The sequence below is a fragment of the Myripristis murdjan genome, chromosome 8 (genome assembly GCF_902150065.1).
Source record: "Myripristis murdjan chromosome 8, fMyrMur1.1, whole genome shotgun sequence".
Taxonomy (NCBI): domain Eukaryota; kingdom Metazoa; phylum Chordata; class Actinopteri; order Holocentriformes; family Holocentridae; genus Myripristis; species Myripristis murdjan.
The window spans coordinates 15,049,250-15,067,313 of record NC_043987.1 but is presented as its reverse complement, the minus strand read 5'-3'; the positions used below and the strand labels follow the sequence as shown (position 1 = coordinate 15,067,313).

The window sequence follows — 18,064 nt, the reverse complement described above, 5'->3', positions numbered from 1 at the left end:
ATGTAATCTGTTGACATGCTTGTTCCCACACTGTTTCACTGCCTCAACAAGTTATCAATGTGCCTCTTTTGTGTGTGTGTGTGTGTGTGTGTGTGTGTGTGTGTGTGCGTGAGAGTGTGTTACAGTTACAGTTGAATTGTAATGATTTGGATAAATCTTAGTATAAATAATTTGCGCAATCCTTTACATATGTATACATTAAAAAGTGTCTGAATCATTGCCTTGATTTGTCTTAAACCCTGGAGGGCATCATGGCAAAGCAAGTTATGATTTATTAACTTGATGATAGAGCACTTTAAGTTGCTCTCTGGAAAAAAGGCTGAAAAGTTTAGCCACTGGATTAAAGTTAATGATTTCTAACGGAAGACAAGCTGAGACCAACTCGAATGTAGAGAGAAAGATGAATAAATGAATAAAGATGTTACAAGCTAAATATTTATGCCCATTATGTAAAGGGAGACTAGTTACACTAGTTAAATGAACGCTCAATAAAACGAAAAAAAAACTTGTTTGTGTGGCTGAAGAGCCAAATATAAATCTAAATCTAAGTTGATTTTATGTTTTCAGATGAGTGATTTTTACAAAACTCACTTTTAAAAATGGAAAGTGTTTGTTTTTCTATATGGCTCATACTGTGTAGTTTAGGTCATGTATAACCTTTCAAAGTATGATAAGCACCTTTGAAATCTCACGTCATACATTGGACCCCTCATATCTGTCCCTGACTTCAGCAAACTACCTGTCAAGTTACTCACCTTTCCTGCAAGTTTTTCTCTTAAATCATGTTGCTATCACCAGAATTGGACACACATTGTTGAAGCAAAGTGGTTTGCCTTTGAAGGAGGAGTTGAGTTACAAAACATAGATGTCCAAAACATTTGTAGTTCCTTTGGTTGGTGCCACCACCAGGCGGCGGCAGGAAACAGGCAATGTGACACACAGCTGGCTAAGTCCGAGTGCAGTGGCGGTGAATCTTTATCCTCTTCAGCCCACCACATGTTTGTTTGGAATATTACATATAAGATGGAAATATGCAGCTTCTCCTCTGTACATGACCACTTCTCAACAACAATGCTCCCAGAGAAAACAATTTGCTACCATAAAATTTAACCTATATGGAATATAAAATACAGCAACTAATTCCAGAGAGAATAACAATAAAGAGAGCAAATTTAAATGTTTTCATCCAGATTACAGTTGCCTCTGATTCCTGTGCAAGTGTTACCCCATGAATTATTGCAGCTCATTATCATAAAAACATCACGTTGTACTCCCAGCAGTAGAAAACCGGTGGTTACACTCTCAGCCAGGGTTGATTGTACAGCAGCCTGTGCCTGTTTGACGACTCTGCTGCTCATCTGGACTCATGAAGACTCTCAGAGGAGCACGCAGGTCTTCTTGTCTTTGAACGGGTTGGAGGAGGCAGCGATGCCGGTCAGCAGGGGGTCACTACGCCTGTGCTCCTGGCAGTACTGTACCAGCTCTGCTGCTGTCAGGGAGATCTGCTGGGACAACACAGAGCTAGCCACATTTCACTGCTTTTATTTAAAAAGGCAAATTACCTTCAGTGAATGTTGGCATTCATAAATATCAAGAGTGAAACAACCTCAAGAAAAGGATGCATGTTGGTAGAGTGAGAAGCTTTTGAAATCCTAGAAAACTTCTGACAATTGGCCTTAAGGGTACATGCAGTACCAAAGTGCAGGTAGCTCAATCATAGTTCACAGGTTTTTATATATTTACATGTACATACCTTGATTCTCTCCATGGTGGCCTCCACGCGAAGCTGATCCACCACTCTCTGCGCCTGAACAACGCTGTTGCTGCTGCACACCTTCCCTGACATTGCCTTCAGTATAAAAACACAGCAAAAAGGTCCTATGTGTGGGTTCAGTATCTTTCAAAAATAATAGATGCTCAAAAATGAGCACAGGATATATGAAATAGAGCCCAAAATGATGATTTGCAGGGACAAGCTATAGTCCATCTTTCCCAGAGCTGGCAGTTCTGGCTTGGGTCATCCACAAGACTCTGATCAGAGAGCCCTCTGACTTTCCTTTTTGACCTAGACTCCCCCCTTTTGCCATTTGAGGATATTTCAAAGGTGGTGTGATAAAAAAGGTAGAAAGGTCACACAACACAGACCTGGAAATGTCACCGAAACATCACACATCAGTTCACAGCCAACAGCGATGAAAACATTACTGGTTAAAGATGTATGGTATGCTGCAGGCATGCTATCTCACTTTAAAGTGCAGTTATCTATCTATGTGTGTGTGTGTGTGTGTGTGTGTGTGTGTGTGTCTTCACATTGTTTATGGTAGTCCTGACTGGGCTGAAACAACAACCCAGGAGGATTTAGCTCTCTCTCTGCTGTATTATGAAGTTAGACAATGTGGCAGAGATTCAGCTGTGTCACCCTCTGTGTTGTTTGAATTTCTATTTAATTTACATTATATATAAATGCGTGTTTGTGTGTGTGTGTGTGTGTGTGTGTGTGTGTGTGTGTGTGTGTGCAGGCTTTTTCAAAAGTACCTATGCTTTTTCACATGCAGTAAATTAGTGCAGACAAAGGGCTGTCCTGCATGTCAACTCCAGGTATTGTCAAAAATGCATTAATTAGGATACACCTCTTGTCATGTACCATCTTGTTTTCCACGGGGTCCTAATATCTGTCACCGTCACTACATAACAACAAAGGAGTTTCAACAAAATAAAAAATACAAGTACACTTACCAATACAGCAATGAACCAACAGACAAACCACATACATTAATGAATGAAAACACTAAAACATTTGCACCATTAATATTGAACTTGAATGTTAACTTATAATGTGATCTCACTAAATGTGAACATTGTACAGCTTTATAGCATTGTTGTTGTTGTTGTTGCTGTTGTTGTTAATATTATTTTACTGTTATCTTGTATTCCCATATTTGAATCCTAAGTCACTATAGACTACAGACTGAAAATAGGTGTGTTACACTCCGACTGCACCTTCATATGTGTTTTCATATTATATTATTTTCATTTGTATGTATGTTATCCTAACTGCACCACTGTACATAGGGCCATTGCAATTCCCCAGTTACTGCGATTACCTTTTTATTGTGTTTATATGTGAATTTTACTGGTTATAGAAAACACATATTTTTTACAGATTTTTATATTTTACCTATAGATATTTATTTATTTTTATTATTATTATTATTATTGTTTTTTTACTATTTTCTATTTTAGTTTGTTTGAGCTCTGTTTTTAAATGGCATTCATGTGTGGATGCACCGTCAGGAGGATTTCTACTCAAAGTTGTTGTACCTCATGCTTACATAAGGTACAACAGAGGCGCGTCTCTGCTCACAGACGCCCGGCCGCTTTTGTCCTTCGCACTTGCCGTAGCAGCCTCCCCGCAGCAGGCAGCCGCTCCACGCGTTGTTGTTAAACTGGAATACAAACCTCCAGCGGCCGCCTTCACGGTATCTACTGACAGGCTTTTACTGGTAAGCAGCCAACGGAAGCAGTTAATATGTCGGAAATAGGTATGTTTTGGTCGGTGTGTGCGTGTGTGTGTCTTCGTGTTTTGTTGTTGTTTTTGATATCGACAACACCAAAGCAAGCTAAGTTAAAGCGCTGTGAGGTCTTTGGTTCCGTGCCAGACCACATGGGCGCGCTGTTTGATTGATGGATTAAAGCTTGAACCAATCAAATAGGAGATGCGTTACATTAAAGCACGTCGCTGTCCAATTACAACAACAACGACAATAAAACCCTCTTCCTAGTTTAGGAAAACTAGGCGGAGCTTTCCGCATGGTCCGACAGGCCCGTTCATTTCTTGGTGAATTTTAAGTCGTGATATAATAAGTGCATGTCGCTGCAAAGTTACATGTGTGGTTGTTGTGTGTCGGGATACTTGTGTCAGCTAGCCGGCCACTTTTAAAACCCAACACGACTTCAACACCCCTGTTTGAGGGAACACACGCAGGCCAGGTAGCGACAGCCTCAAAGCCGTAAAAATGGCACCTCAAGGCATCCGGTCCAAAATCGTACATCACTACATAATGCCAGAAGACACGGAAGGGAACTTCAAAGCAACATGCAAGCACTGCAGCAAGGAAATAGCGTGCTCCAAGAAGGCTCTCTCCAACTTGCACATGCATATCAAGGTGAGTCTCAGGCAGACATCCAGGAAGTTTCCAGGGTTGTGATGATAACAGGATACTAATGGAAAATGTTGCCCGTCAAACTTTTAATAGGTAGCTCTTAATAGTTTGTGAAATTAAGTGGTTTCACCTCTGTACTGTTTTCTGTTATTCCCTTGCAGAGACTTCATCCCGCGCTGTCCATTGAGCCGTCCACCACCCGACTAAAGAAAACTAGCTCGACAAACACCAGCCCGCTGAATACCCCCTCTCTCCTGGCCAGTGCCTTTACTCAGAGCTCCATACCCAGAGGCCTTTTGGAGAGCGAGTCCTTAAGGATGTTTTGCGAAAGTTTTTTGCAGCAGTCAAATCGTAAGATCGTTCACGTCCAGTAATGTTGGATTGATAAGTTAAGGGGACCGATTCAGGCTGATGTTCTTGGATCGGCGTCCAGTTGTTTGATTGTGACAGACTTAAACCGACAGTCACCAGCTTGACAACCAGGACGATCCATTAAGATCAGTCGTGCATCAAGAATGCCAGTCAAAATGAGGCTGTGATCTGTCTCCACACATCACATCTATGCATCCATCGTCATTATAATATCACTGTAAAACCAGCGTGCTAACATTAGTGACGTCTATGTTTTGGCAGAAGAGATGGCAGACCACGCTCCTGCAGTGGCCACAGAGGCCGTCCTCAAGCCCAGCGCCGACCTCCCGGACGACATGCCCAAGATCCGAGGCTACGACTTCAACCAGGGGGTGGACCACCGGGCGCTGCTCCAGTCCTACCTCACCACGGGCTTCCAGGCCAGCAGCGTGGGCCTGGCCATCCAGGAGATCAACAACATGGTGAGAAGAAACAGCACGGTGGGGCGCTTGAAAGGCGTTGAACGAGCGCCTGAATTTTGTGTGTTACGAGACTGCAGAGCCGCTGTGTGTTTGTTGTGTTGTTTTTGAGAAGCAATCCCCTATTTTGATTGTCACACTAGCTCTATTTCTTTTTAAAAAAAGAGGTAAAATGCTCACTGCTGATGGATGCATTCTCAAGAAAATGTTGGAAGATGCCTAGTGCTCTAGTGTCACAAATTTGCATGCACATGTTTGAAGAGATGTCAAAACGACCGCCGTGTGTATTCGACCCGTAACGGAGGATACCGATTTCAATCCTGATACAAATGCAGGTGGAAAATAGGTTAAGCTTTTCAGTCATAACAACAAAGAATACAACAAAAGACCTTGTTAATTTGACTGTGTTGCTGGTTTTACAGCTGTATTAGTACCTCACTCCTAGAATAAAAGGTCACCTTGGGTGACCTTTTATGTGACTTTTGGTGCTTTCACAAAACATTTGCGCACTCAGACTTTTGATAAATAATCATCAATAATGCCTATATAATAACTAAGTAGGTAAAGGTGAATAATAGAACAGCTAGAACAGTCTGATGAATTCAGAAATGCAGCCTTTAAAACCAGGACAAGACAACACTTATGTTGGACCATGATATCATAAAATCCAAAATCCCAGTCGATATCAAGCCTCATGTTGCAGTATTGTTATAATATCGATCTATTTACCAGCCCTATCTGTCAGTAATATCAGTCCATCCCCAACATTTTTAGTGTGGTAGGCAATTAGGTTCACTTGGGGCTCACATGGTTGAACATATACACTGACTGAGAGGACAGCATGTACAGGTAGTCAGGCTGCTCTGTGACTGGGTGCTGCATTATGATGTCTGACTGCCAGCTCTTCATGCGTAATACTTTGTTTTCCTCCGCATGAATTAGTTATTCTCATGCCTGATAGATATTGGCTTTAGGTTGTGCCAACATTTCATGCTCATTATCAGCCTGTCATTCTAGATTTACAAGGTTGAGGTTCTTTCTCATTTGCTCCACACCCACAGATAGAGAAGCGTCTTGAGCCACTGGAGGCAGAGGACACAAATGACTGGAAGGAGTCTGGCCCTCCGCCCTACAGCTCAGGCTGCACCATCTTCTTGGGTTACACCTCCAACCTTATCAGCTCCGGGGTCAGGGAGAGCATCCGCTACCTGGCAGAGCACAAAATGGTACATCCCTAGTCATGTTTGTGCATTTTAAGAGTGCTCGTAGATATTTCTGCAGTAAAAAGCAGTTGCAGACGTTGCCTCAGTTTATCATAATCTCATTTTGTGCTGTTTGTAGGTGGATGTGATCGTGACCACAGCTGGAGGTATAGAGGAGGATCTGATCAAGTGTCTGGCTCACACCTACCTGGGGGATTTCAGCCTGCCGGGCAAGGACCTGCGTCACAGAGGCATCAACAGGTTTGGTACCACGATACCTCTCTTACGTAGGCCTACACATCCTGGGAATATTATGGGATGTCGATCATGGTCTATCCTGTGAACACAGGCTTTTACACACCTGTCCTGGGGCAGGCCAGTGTACACAAGGCCGGTGTACAGTGTACGCAAGTACACATCCCTGTCACTTTGCTGTGGGATGGCACCCCACAACAACATCAACATCATGTGACACCAAATGAGTTGCAGCCAAAACCAACACACTTCGCAGGTGCTCAAATAGTAAAACGTTACTCAAATACTGACATCAACAACGAGTACTCGAGTAATCGTAGCCACCCCTAATAAACACGGTAGTTTGCACTTAAAGGAAATTTGATTCTTGATAGCTTTGCAGGCTGTCAGGTACTGGCACTAAATTATCATGTTTAAAAAATGCCAGGCTACTCAATATAATCATGTTATTTGATACTCAGCATGTATTTTTACTAATGGCTCATTACCCAGCTTCTTTTGATCTCTCCCTCCATCCTCCTTGTGTAGAATAGGGAACCTGCTGGTGCCCAACGCTAACTACTGTAAGTTTGAGGACTGGCTGATGCCCATCCTGGATCAGATGGTGTTGGAGCAAAACACTGAGGTGGGTTTGTCACAACTGAAACAACAGAATGTTCCATATTAGTTTATTCTGATGTTATTATTTCAAGGAAGTCACCGCTCCATGAACTTGTACTGTTGAGGAGCTCAAAATCTGTCTTTAATATTATTGTTTCGGTGCTTTGATTTCTTTCAGGGCACCCGCTGGACTCCATCCAAAATGATCCATCGGCTTGGTAAAGAGATCAACAACCCTGAATCGGTCTACTACTGGGCCTACAAGGTGAGCAGCTGGGGGAACAGCTGGCACGCTCAGCAGCTGTAAGGCTGCACATTTATGACCAAAACGATAACTGTGATTACTTTGCTAAATGTTGTGATCAAGATAATATTCTCACTGCGCTTGTAATATACCTTTCTTGGACACTTGTAATACTTTAGTTATTATGTTTTTCCTCTGTTTTTGTTGTAGCTTTTATGTTGCATGTCTCTTTTTAGGAGGGTCACCTGACAGGCCCTTCCTCCTGCGCATTTCTTTTTTTTTTAAGTTATTGTTTTTTGTCTTTCAAGTCTCTGTGTATATTATGTATACATTTTGTATTATGCAGTTTTTATTATTATTATTCTTATGCAGTAATTATGCAGTAATAATAAACTAAAAGGCAACTTTTTTATTTTATTACAAATTTATTTAAGTTTAAATAATTCAGTCCTTTCATTATGATCAGTCATGTTCTGGTTCTTTTACTTCCCTTGAGTGTTTGGCGTGATCATCAACCATGTGCAAACCAGTGGACTAGAAAAGTGGAATTAATTCTGCTTGATTAACCATATCCACTTTCACTTCCCCATACTACCTGACATTAATTCACCATTCACTGGACATCTATTATGTGCTTTTAATCCATTAATCTGTCAGCGATGAGCTTGTTTTTGAGCTGGGACCTCTCGTCTGTTTCAGAATAACATCCCAGTGTTCAGCCCAGCCCTGACAGATGGATCTCTTGGAGACATGATCTACTTCCACTCTTACAAGAACCCTGGCTTGGTGCTGGACATAGTGGAGGGTAAAAGAAACCTCACTGCTGCCAGACTAGATTACCACAGCTGTCTTGGTGTCATCAGTGGGTCACAACATTAATGCTTATTGTATTTCAGATATTCGCAAGTTGAACAGCCAGGCGGTGTTTGCCAAACGGACGGGGATGATCATCCTGGGAGGAGGGCTGGTCAAACACCACATAGCCAATGCAAATCTCATGGTAACTAACAAGCAAAGCACTGACTTTATTTTCTTTCTAGAGACCTCATCATTATTCTTAACATAAAATCTCCTATGATTTTTATCACTCATTTTTCCTTGCTCATGCATGATTTGACACCAGGGTTTCTATGCAGGTCTTGAAGGTCACGAAAAGTAGGAAAAAAGCAGTTGATCATTTCCAGGCCTTGAAAAGTTTGGAAATTACACAGGCAGTATAGAAAAATTAAAGCTTGTGCAGGTAGCATTTTCATTTTATAATTTTGACAAATCAGTATCACACTCAGATGGTCGAGCCAAACTAGATGCACTGAGGAAAAAAATCCGATCTTCTAGGCTGCTCCTGTGGCTGTAATCTCATGTGTTAAAATCCATAGTGTGACTCAAACAGCCAGTCACCTTAAAGAAGCGTCACTACCTTAGTCCAAACATGTCCTGAGCACTCACACGTGCACTGCTGCTGTTTGAGTTCAACTTTTCAACAAAAGTCTGCCCACTCTACAAATTTACCATTGTATACAGTCTAGATGTACTTTAATTTTATGCAATTTTAAAACCATTTTACTGTTACATTTTTGATATTTGAGAACAGTTTTCAGCTGTAGAGGTACATGAACTCGTTGGAGCCATGAAAGATTTGGAAAAAAAATGTCAAAGTGTGAAGCTGAAAATGTATAGGATCCCAGTGACAGACAAAACACACATGCACAGCACGCTCAAGCTGTCTGCCTGGCACAGTTTGCTGTTTTGACATGCTGTTTCTGTTTGCTTGCAGAGGAATGGAGCCAACTATTCGGTGTATGTGAACACGGGTCAGGAGTTCGACGGCTCTGATTCCGGGGCCAGACCCGATGAGGCTGTTTCCTGGGGCAAGATCAGAACAGACGCCAAACCTGTCAAGGTACTGAGCAGTTTCGTATGTGACCACACAAACGCTCGAGTTTACGTCCCGTTTGTTACAAGTGTACCTCCCTTTGAGGTGATGGTTTTTCCACGTTTTCCACAATGTCGCTTGACAATTCCCACAGAGCTGCAAAATCAGGTCATGAAAGAGCTGAATGCAATCGAACCATGCCCCTTAAGCAAAATACTTATCTTGTGGCCACAACTCATTTTGGTCTACTGACGCTACTGTTGGTTGTGATCAAGAGAGAAAAACTTGTTCTTGATCCCGACATATTGTTTTTTTTTTTTTTGTTTGTTTTTTTAAATAATATAGTTAGTTGCATTTTTTTTCTGCTATTAAATTTCATTTTAGCTGTAGCAGCATTACATTGCCTATATGTAGCCTATATGTAACACATGTGCACTTGAAATAATGGATGGTATTATTATTATTAAGGTATAACCTGTAGCTGCCCAAACATCAGTATTCATCACCCTTTGTTTTTCCTGTTCATCAAAATAGTTCAGGAGATTCAACACTTTTTTTTTTTGCTGGCCTCATGAGGTAGGAAAGAAAACAATGCTTTTTTGCAAACTATCAGGGTTTTGAGCTGTTGCAATCACTGCTAAGGCCTCAAGATGGCAGCGTCCTCACAGCGCACAGCCTGTTGGCGCTACATGAGGATCCAGTGGGACTAGAATTCATGAGGCAATGGAAAAATGGGGAATTCTTTGGAAAGAGAACATGCTTAAGAAAGTACAAAAAAATGATAAAAACCAAAACATAAGACACAACACAAAACTCCACAGTCATGCACTCGTCCACCATATTTTGTCTTGCCAGGTGTATGCTGATGCCTCCATTGTCTTCCCCCTGTTGGTGGCTGAGACCTTCGCTCTTCACGCTGACAAGCTGATTGCTGGGAAAAAAAAGGAGTGAACGGACGTTTCCCGAAATTCTCTTATCAGAAACAACTGACCAACCTATGTTTATTTACTCCCTTCTCCCCTTATTTGTGTTGTTGAAAATATGAATTATTGGGAAGCAGAATGCCTTATTGAATGGGAGACTTTGGTGAGACTTTGCTGTCTTAGTACTTCTCATACTGCTGTTTATGTTTTAGTTTTAACAAGTACTGTTGCGTTGGGGTGGTTGACATAGAATGGAGGTGTGTGTGTGTGTGTGTGTGTGTGTGTGTGTGTATGAGTGAGTGAGAGAGAGATAGAGAAAAGAAAATACAGTAATATTGCTAGTCTAGATAATTTATTTATACTTCATGGAGACGCTGGTCAGGATATGACCGTACAGTCCCATCACTTTAACATTACCAGGGTTCATATGGAAAACCTTTGTTGCTGCACATCTTTTCAATAAATAACACCTTTACTTAACTGTCATTTAGGAAAGGGAAATGTGCCTATATACATAAATAAAGGATCTATGAATGATTTCGTCTCATACTTATTCCTCGCTAGTGGATGATTGCCTTGCTGTAGGCCTGTGTCAGAAAGCCACAAGGGGTCAGTGTTGTGATACTGCTTATCTCAAATTTGGACGTCCTAACAAGATGAAATGCAACTTAAAGCAGCTCAGTTGTACTTGCATTTGCATCAAATGACAAAAGACGTCAAATTTACTTAGGTCTTAACAGTGTGGAAGCCTGTCAGACATTTGAAGGAAAGTGCACCAGCAGGAAGCCCAGAAAATGTGTTGTCATTGTAAACATGGTCAGAGGGCACGGCCACAGCAGTCGCCATGTAGCTTCAGCACTCACGACTTTTCAAAGATCCAGTTTCTTAACGGGACACTTCAAAAGAGAATCAAATTTCAGAGAATCATAACATTTTAATTGGAATTCAACTGTAACCCTATCTATCTATGTATCTATCTATGTATATATGTATGTATCTATCTATTTTTTTTTTAAAGACAACACCACACCTGGTGCAGAAAGCAGGAAATCTGAGGGATGCTGGCTGGATCTGTCTCACTATCAATATCATGCGTAGGTGTGGTAAAGCTTATGAACATGCTCTGGTACAATGCATTGTAGTAATATAAATGTGTGTGTGTGTGTGTGTGTACTGAGACTGTCAGGTGATGACTTCCCAACCCCTTTGATCTTGCTGTTGAGGTCTCACCCCTCTTCCTCAGAAGGGCTTATCAGAAGTTATTCATGAGTGCGTGGGCACTGCTGGCACACACAGTTTTTATCCACAAATCATAAAATGTAGGAGGAACTTTCAGCTGCTCTGGTTCTGTCAGCAAAATTCACCCCACAATCTAGTAGCAGTGACTAAGACATTTCCCTTTGCAGTACATAAACTTGTTGCAGGGGTTGATATTTTTTCCCTTTTGATAATCATTGTTCGTCAATACCTGAACTTCCTGTCAGCGTTACATCCACAGTTTAGTGAGATTTACACCATTCCGAGTGGAAATGTTGGTGCCACTGACGCTGTGTGTACAATAGATCCACTGAAGCCTGCATTTTTAGTTATTTTTTATATTGTTCAGCTGTCACTGTTGAATTCTTGGTGGAAATGGTGACTTTTTCTGGAAACGGAGATGGAGCAGTGGAATAGAACTGGGATAAGGTCAGCTTTCCCAAAACCTCAGCCCAATGTGCGTGTGTGTGTGTCTCTGTCTGTCTCTCTCTCTCTCTCTCTCTCACACACACACACACACACACACATACACACACACCAGCATCCAGCTGGGCGTTCCTGCCTCAGTACAAACTGCTTTTAAACTGTTTTTCCATTCAATCCTTTTATGATTTCCTATTGGCCGTGGCACTGTGTGTGTGTGTGTGTGTGTGTGTGTGTGTGTGTGTGTGTGTGTGTGTGTGTGTGTGTGTGTGTGTTTACCCAGGGCTTGACAGTTAATAAATGGCAAAAAAAGAAAAAAGGGCAGTGTATGTATTTCCCATCACATAGCTTATAGAGGCTTATGTTTGCTCTGTGCTTTATGGAAAGATGACAAGGAGACAGAGAGGCTGAATAGAGTGAGATAGAGACTGTGTGTGTGTGTGTGTGTGTGTGTGTGTGTGTGAGTGTGTGAGTGTGTAAGAGAAAGCGAGAGCGAGCTGTAGTCACGCTACGATAATATTGTGTGCCGTCTACACAGAGCAGACAGTGTTTGCCCCCATCTCCTGCAGAACAATCAGCACACTGTGTGATGTGCAGGGCCACAACAGTCATAATGGCAATTATTCCTGCTCCCAGCCAGATTGGCAGCCTTTTGCTGTGAGAACCAGACGGGGAGGGGGGAGGAAGGGGAGGGCAGGGCTGGCCGGCTGCAGCCAGTGCCCAGCTGTGTGGCTGTGAGGGGTGGAGAGACGGGACACAGAGATAACCAGCCCACCTGTGGGAAGATCATTTTGTGCACATTTGCATATTGATATCAGTTTCAAGAGAGGGAGTGGCCCACCTCGACCGTATCCAAGAGTAACGTCCTGCTTCCTTATCTGTGTAGCTTCTGTTTACCTGTTATGTTGCCATGGCAACTCCCTCCTCCACGGGAACCCTGTTTGCCAACCTGCAAAGGGGGCAGGTGAGGGGCTGTGAGTGCATTGGCGTGACCTTTTTTTTTTTTTTTTTTTTTTTTAAGCTACCTGTATATGACGTGGTGCTAAAGTCTGTACCTATATGTACTGATTTCTTGTATAGGCCAGTGTATGTTACTATTTATATATTTGCTGTATGTCCTGATGTTTTGTCCTGCATGTTTGCATGTTTTGTGCTTACATGCAACATCACATACATTGTAACAACATACATTATATATATTATTTTGAACATGCTGTCATTCTGGATATGAATATGTACTGATTTCTTGTCTTATATGTGCTTTAGCAATACAAATGCCTATCTGTCATGGCATTAAAGCACTTTTGCATTTGACTACAGAGAGAGAGAGAGAGAGAGAGAGAGAGAGAGAGAGAGAGAGGGAAGGGGGTGAATGCAGGGGAAATGGAGCAGTGTACTTTCTCAGAAACAGGAAGTCGTCAGTTGAACCGTCGTCTCCCTCCTCTCTGACGCAGCTGGATGAAGCTGATGACGGACATGTGTCTCTGTTGCTATGGCAACGACCCAGCAAGGACAAACATCCGGATAGCTGCTGCAACCGCGAGTTTTTTTTTTTTTTTTTTTTTTTTTGGCACGGAATTTTTTAAAATTGATTTACATCCAGTCTCTATACCATTTCCCTAATGTTAGCCATAACCAAATTATGCCCAACCCCTAACCTTACCCTTATCCTGTGAGCCAAAATGGCCACCAAGCCCAAACTGTGAAAAATAAATAAATAAATAGATAATCTGTTGCTCACCTAGGAAATGATGTCCTGTTGACCACCCAGTCTCCATCTATCACTAGCTACATGAAATTTGTCTTTTGTTCAAATCATGGTTATTGCTACTGGGTGACCCTCAGAAAATGTGACATATGAATGTGTCACCTGTCAGTATTGGGCCTCACTGACCAAAATAAAAATAACAGGGTTTAAAATTCAAGCTTCAAAGGGTTTTATTGTCATATGCACCGAGTAACCATTTGCACTGCAAAATGAAATGCTTACTTTGCTGCCCTCTCTGATTACCACATAAAAAGAAGACATAAAAATAAATTAAAATATGAATACAGATGCCAGTACAATTATATAAAAAATAGACTAAAATTCACTAGAAATATAAAAACTCTGGGTTCAGTAAAATGAAATGTGCAAACACAGCAGCAGGCCCACAACGCAATTTTTAATCGTAATTGGTTGTGTGATGTGATGATATTTCCAGAGAGAGGGAGAGAGAGAGAGAGAGAGAGAGAGAGAGTAGCCCTCTTCATATTTCACATTTCTTGTAAGTATTGTCGCTTGGCAGGCATAAATTGAGGCATTTCGTAGACCCATATAGCTCATTATGTGTCTGGGTCTGTGTGTGGTTTTGTGATTTTTGCCATAACAGGCTACTCCTTCACTTTAAGAGAGGATGTTATTTCAAGCAATGATGTTGCTATGGCAACCACAATACTACTTTGAAACTACCTGCTGTAGTTACGTCTTTAGTTGTAGATGCAGTTCTGCGTGCACTGATAAGGGGTGGAGTATTTACAGATCAGAACAGGCAAAAGGTTAAAGCTGTTGAGTTGCACAATGGCATAGTAAGCTCTGTTGGAAGTGCATGAAGCCTTTACGTTGCAACAACAAAAGTCTGACCATCTGCAGGTTTTAGTCTTGCACACTGGGTGATTTCCCCGGTTAGCGGGCCTACCCTGGCCTAAGGCCTTGGCTCCCAACTTCAAGACAAAAGACATGAATTAGAGAGAAAAGAGGGGAATATTATCTGTAATAGCCTGTGATGTGTTTGAGGTATTATATTAGAGCAGGCATGAGTCACAGAGAACAAGGACACGCGGTGTATTTCAGATGAATTTTATTTTCATGTTGATAAGGACACAAGACAACACACATTCAATGTCATATTTGTTTTGAGGCACAGTTTTGTTTTAACGCTTCAGTGTCCCGGTGCACGTCTCCAAGGTTGATCGTTTGAGAGTCATACTGTACATTCTTTGAACAACCGCATGCACAGATTGTCACGTTTGTCAGCAGCTGCATTCCTCCTTTACCAGAGGAAATGTGAATTCATTTTATTTTTGTTGACAGGCATGGGGCAGCATGCAGAAATAAAACTATGTACACAAGTGACACAAAGTTATTTCTTAATCATGGAGAGCAACACTGAGCACTTGCACAAACACCCACACACTACACTTCCTCGCTTCCACAAGAAAATACGATCTATCTATCTATCTATCTATCTATCTATCTATCTATCTATCTATCTATCTATCTATCTGTATATGGGCTAGGGTTAGGGTTATGTATATTTATATCCATATATATCTATTTTTTTCCAGCACTGATTTCAGCTGCACCTCTCTCTTGCTGACTGATGCTTGCTGATGACTCCTGGCACTTGATGAAAATAGTTGATATGATTTACTTAGTCATTTATTGCAGTGACTGAGCAGGCATGAGTCCAAGTTAAGTATTTCATTATAAAATGCTGTCTATCCGCTGTGGAAAAATGTTGCAGCTACAGACTCATTAATCCACATTCCCAAAATGAAAAAGTGTTTCTCTCCTTTTAATGATGATGATGATAATGATGATGGTACGACTGCTATTACTGCTAGTACTACTAATAATAGTAATGATAACACATACATACATACATACATACATACTTTATTTCATATTCATTTTTTTATTATTATTATTTTTTAACAGGTTACATGGTTTCAAAATTCCAAGGAATTCCCAAGACAGTGTGGCAGAGTCAATACAACGGTATTAAAATGAGCAGTGTGTGTGTGTATGTGTGTGTGTGTGTGTGTGTGTGTGTGTGTGTGTCTCCCTGTGTGTGAAGGTGAGACTGGTCCCCTGTTCCTGCTGAACTGAGCCAGCTGACGTCACACACTGATTATCAGCACAGCAGGCACGGGAGGCCAGCCCAGCGGGGGTGCCAAAGAGAGACCATGACACACACACATACACACACACACACACACACACACACACACACCTTGAGATGTGAAACAGATAGATACATATAGACACACAAAGTCACACACACACACACACACAAATGAAGAGGTGGAAACACTAAAGGAAAAAACATGCAAACACAAAGTTGCACACTCATGCACATACACAGACACACTCACATACACAGACACACTCACAGACACACACACACACACACACACACACACACACACACACACACAGACAGAGCTCTCCTGAGGGAAACTGGCAGACACTGATACAAATGATGACATACGATGACATATTGCTGGCCCTAATGGAGCCCTGTTAGGTACTAATGAGACAGCTGACATTTAGTAAACACTGGAACACACAGGCCATATAACTTCAGCTAATTCAGCAGATTACTAGAATCACCCAAATCTGATAAATACCCGATACCCGTGTCCGTCCACCCCCCTCGGCCACATTAAAGTGCACGAGCCTGACTCTGCCTTAGATAACACAAGAATAGTGAGTCATCTATGAACACCACAAGTACCCACCCACTCAACCACACATAGCTTAAACGCACGCTATGGGAGTAGAAATGATTAGGCATGAGTCTATGATTGGTGCACCAATGAAAAGTGAACCCACTCATTGCTATCTGCATGGAACGCTTTCTCATTACTTCATTTTCTCTTTGTGGAAACCCCTCCCAAAGGAATCACACGTTCCACCTATAGCCACTATACACACACGACATCGGGCTATATACAATACTGACGTAAGAGATAAATGACTTTTGAACACCGGGTTGACACATTACACATTAACCGAGCTGGGTGCACCGGGTGCAAATATAGCTCTGACTACTGTACACACAGGATCGAATACACTATCTCTGAGAGTCAAAAGAAGCAACTTTGGTGTCTTTAGTGTGGCCATCGCAGGGATTAGCAGACACTAAATAGCTGGTGGTCTGTTACAGCAGCGGCTATTGGCGGTAAATGCTATTAAGCTTGTCTGAATTCTCACGTCGGTGTGAAGAGCAGTGGTTTGATGCGGTGCTGCCCCTCCCTGACCTTTACCCTCTCCTGAGCGCCGCAGACCGAGGCCCCGTGCCGGCAGAACTTAACCACTGTGAACATGGACGACACTCACTGTTCACATGTGGGTTAAGTCCTGCTGCCACACAACCAGGTTCGACTGCCTGTGCATGAGACAGAGAATTACGGGTGTGTCTGCATGTGAATATGCAAACTAGAAATACGAGTGTGTTCATGCACGAGTTTGCAGATTAGTGTGTGTCTCTCTCTGTGTGTGTGTGAGTGTGTGCCCTAGCTCCAGGTTGCTTTCTTCATGTCAGCCATTGGAAATCCCTGGCAATGTGATTCAGTACTATAGTCTCAAAAATCACTCTGCCAGGAATTCCCCTGGCCAACAGAGTAGACAAGACGCTTCGGGGCAGAGGACGACTTCAAAGCATGCCATATTCAACACCAAAATAAATACCATCGAGTCCTAATGCCAAACCTACGTCAGCGTCATCGCTAGTACTTCAGGTTACCAAACAGGAATGGTAGATTTCAGCGTTGCCAGACATTCCTGTGGACTTTGCTGTCTTGATAGCGCCCGTCCCGCTTTGCGTGTGTAAATTTGACTGTGTAAATGCATAAGTACGGTATTCCTATTTGCTGAGTGTCTCGTCCTTGTCACCCGGAGGCCGTAGACGTTTCTCTTTCTCAGCCCTGTGTGCACTCTGGATGTGCGTGCTTCTCCTCGACTCTCAGACTTCCCGTGGCCTCTTATAAAAATAGCTTTTCAATGACAGCATGGAGAATCAGGTTAGAAGGAAGTGGCCAGCCAAGTGGCACTCCCAATAAGACATTAGTCCTGCTCTGTTCTGCTTCTGCCCCTTTATCTGTGCCCCTTGTCTGGGAACACAGGGCCTTGGTGCCTCCACTACGGTCCATGACTGCTGCAGGCAGGTCTAAGGAAAAATTCTCTGGAACTGTCATGCATTTATTATAGTCATGTACTTACTACTGTTGCCTCCTGTAAAACGCTATGTGATAAAATAGCCATGGAGAACGGAACATACACTTACTGGTCCCGGAAAACTATTACAATTTTCCCTGGCCGCATGCGGGGCACTTAAATAATTTAATGTTGTTCCAAACTACATAACACATCTGATGCTTTTTCGCCATCACCTTCAAGTCTCTCTATTTTCAGCAGAACGAATATTCCACCATGTACAAGGTATGAGTCAGTGTCACACTTTTGGGGAACTCCAGACTCTAAATAGGTTTTAGCTGGCTGTCTGTTCTCACTACGGGCCTGCTGCTGAG

At 42.3% G+C, this 18,064-nt stretch overlaps 2 protein-coding genes across 6 annotated transcripts; one reads left to right on the top strand and one right to left on the bottom strand.

Moving 5' to 3' along the window:
• Nucleotides 1-1,376: 1,376 nt before the first annotated feature.
• On the bottom strand, nt 1,377-1,852 carry LOC115363760 (guanine nucleotide-binding protein G(I)/G(S)/G(O) subunit gamma-12-like). Its single transcript, XM_030058047.1, has 2 exons — nt 1,754-1,852; nt 1,377-1,502 (listed from the first exon to the last, which is right to left on the bottom strand). Exons 1-2 carry the CDS (start codon nt 1,844-1,846, stop codon nt 1,377-1,379), a joined length of 219 nt encoding a protein of 72 aa, XP_029913907.1. The 5' UTR covers nt 1,847-1,852.
• Nucleotides 1,853-3,367: 1,515 nt separating this feature from the next.
• On the top strand, nt 3,368-10,627 carry LOC115363758 (deoxyhypusine synthase-like). 5 transcript variants are annotated; one of them, XM_030058043.1, is made up of 11 exons: nt 3,377-3,503; nt 4,325-4,514; nt 4,797-4,996; nt 6,055-6,219; nt 6,335-6,456; nt 6,979-7,075; nt 7,229-7,315; nt 7,994-8,099; nt 8,191-8,294; nt 9,069-9,194; nt 10,023-10,627. In XM_030058043.1, the coding sequence occupies exons 2-11, from the start codon at nt 4,481-4,483 to the stop codon at nt 10,116-10,118; spliced, it is 1,137 nt and encodes a 378-aa protein (XP_029913903.1). In that variant the 5' UTR covers nt 3,377-3,503; nt 4,325-4,480; the 3' UTR covers nt 10,119-10,627. The 5 variants fall into 5 exon arrangements, with proteins under 5 accessions (XP_029913904.1, XP_029913903.1, XP_029913906.1 ...); XM_030058042.1 differs by lacking the exon at nt 3,377-3,503 and adding an exon at nt 3,775-4,166 and having other exon boundaries at nt 4,800-4,996; XM_030058041.1 differs by lacking the exon at nt 3,377-3,503 and adding an exon at nt 3,775-4,166.
• Nucleotides 10,628-18,064: the final 7,437 nt, after the last annotated feature.

Coding starts and splice junctions, on each gene's coding strand:
- LOC115363760 (XM_030058047.1), bottom strand. CDS start 1,846: ATGTCAGGGAAGGTGTGCAGCAGCAACAGCGTTGTTCAGGCGCAGAGA. Junction 1,503..1,753: donor CCACCATGGAGAGAATCAAG/GTATGTACATGT, acceptor TTGTCCCAGCAG/ATCTCCCTGACAGCAGCAGA.
- LOC115363758 (XM_030058041.1), top strand. CDS start 4,017: ATGGCACCTCAAGGCATCCGGTCCAAAATCGTACATCACTACATAATG. Junction 7,076..7,228: donor TGTTGGAGCAAAACACTGAG/GTGGGTTTGTCA, acceptor GATTTCTTTCAG/GGCACCCGCTGGACTCCATC. Junction 9,195..10,022: donor CAGACGCCAAACCTGTCAAG/GTACTGAGCAGT, acceptor TTGTCTTGCCAG/GTGTATGCTGATGCCTCCAT.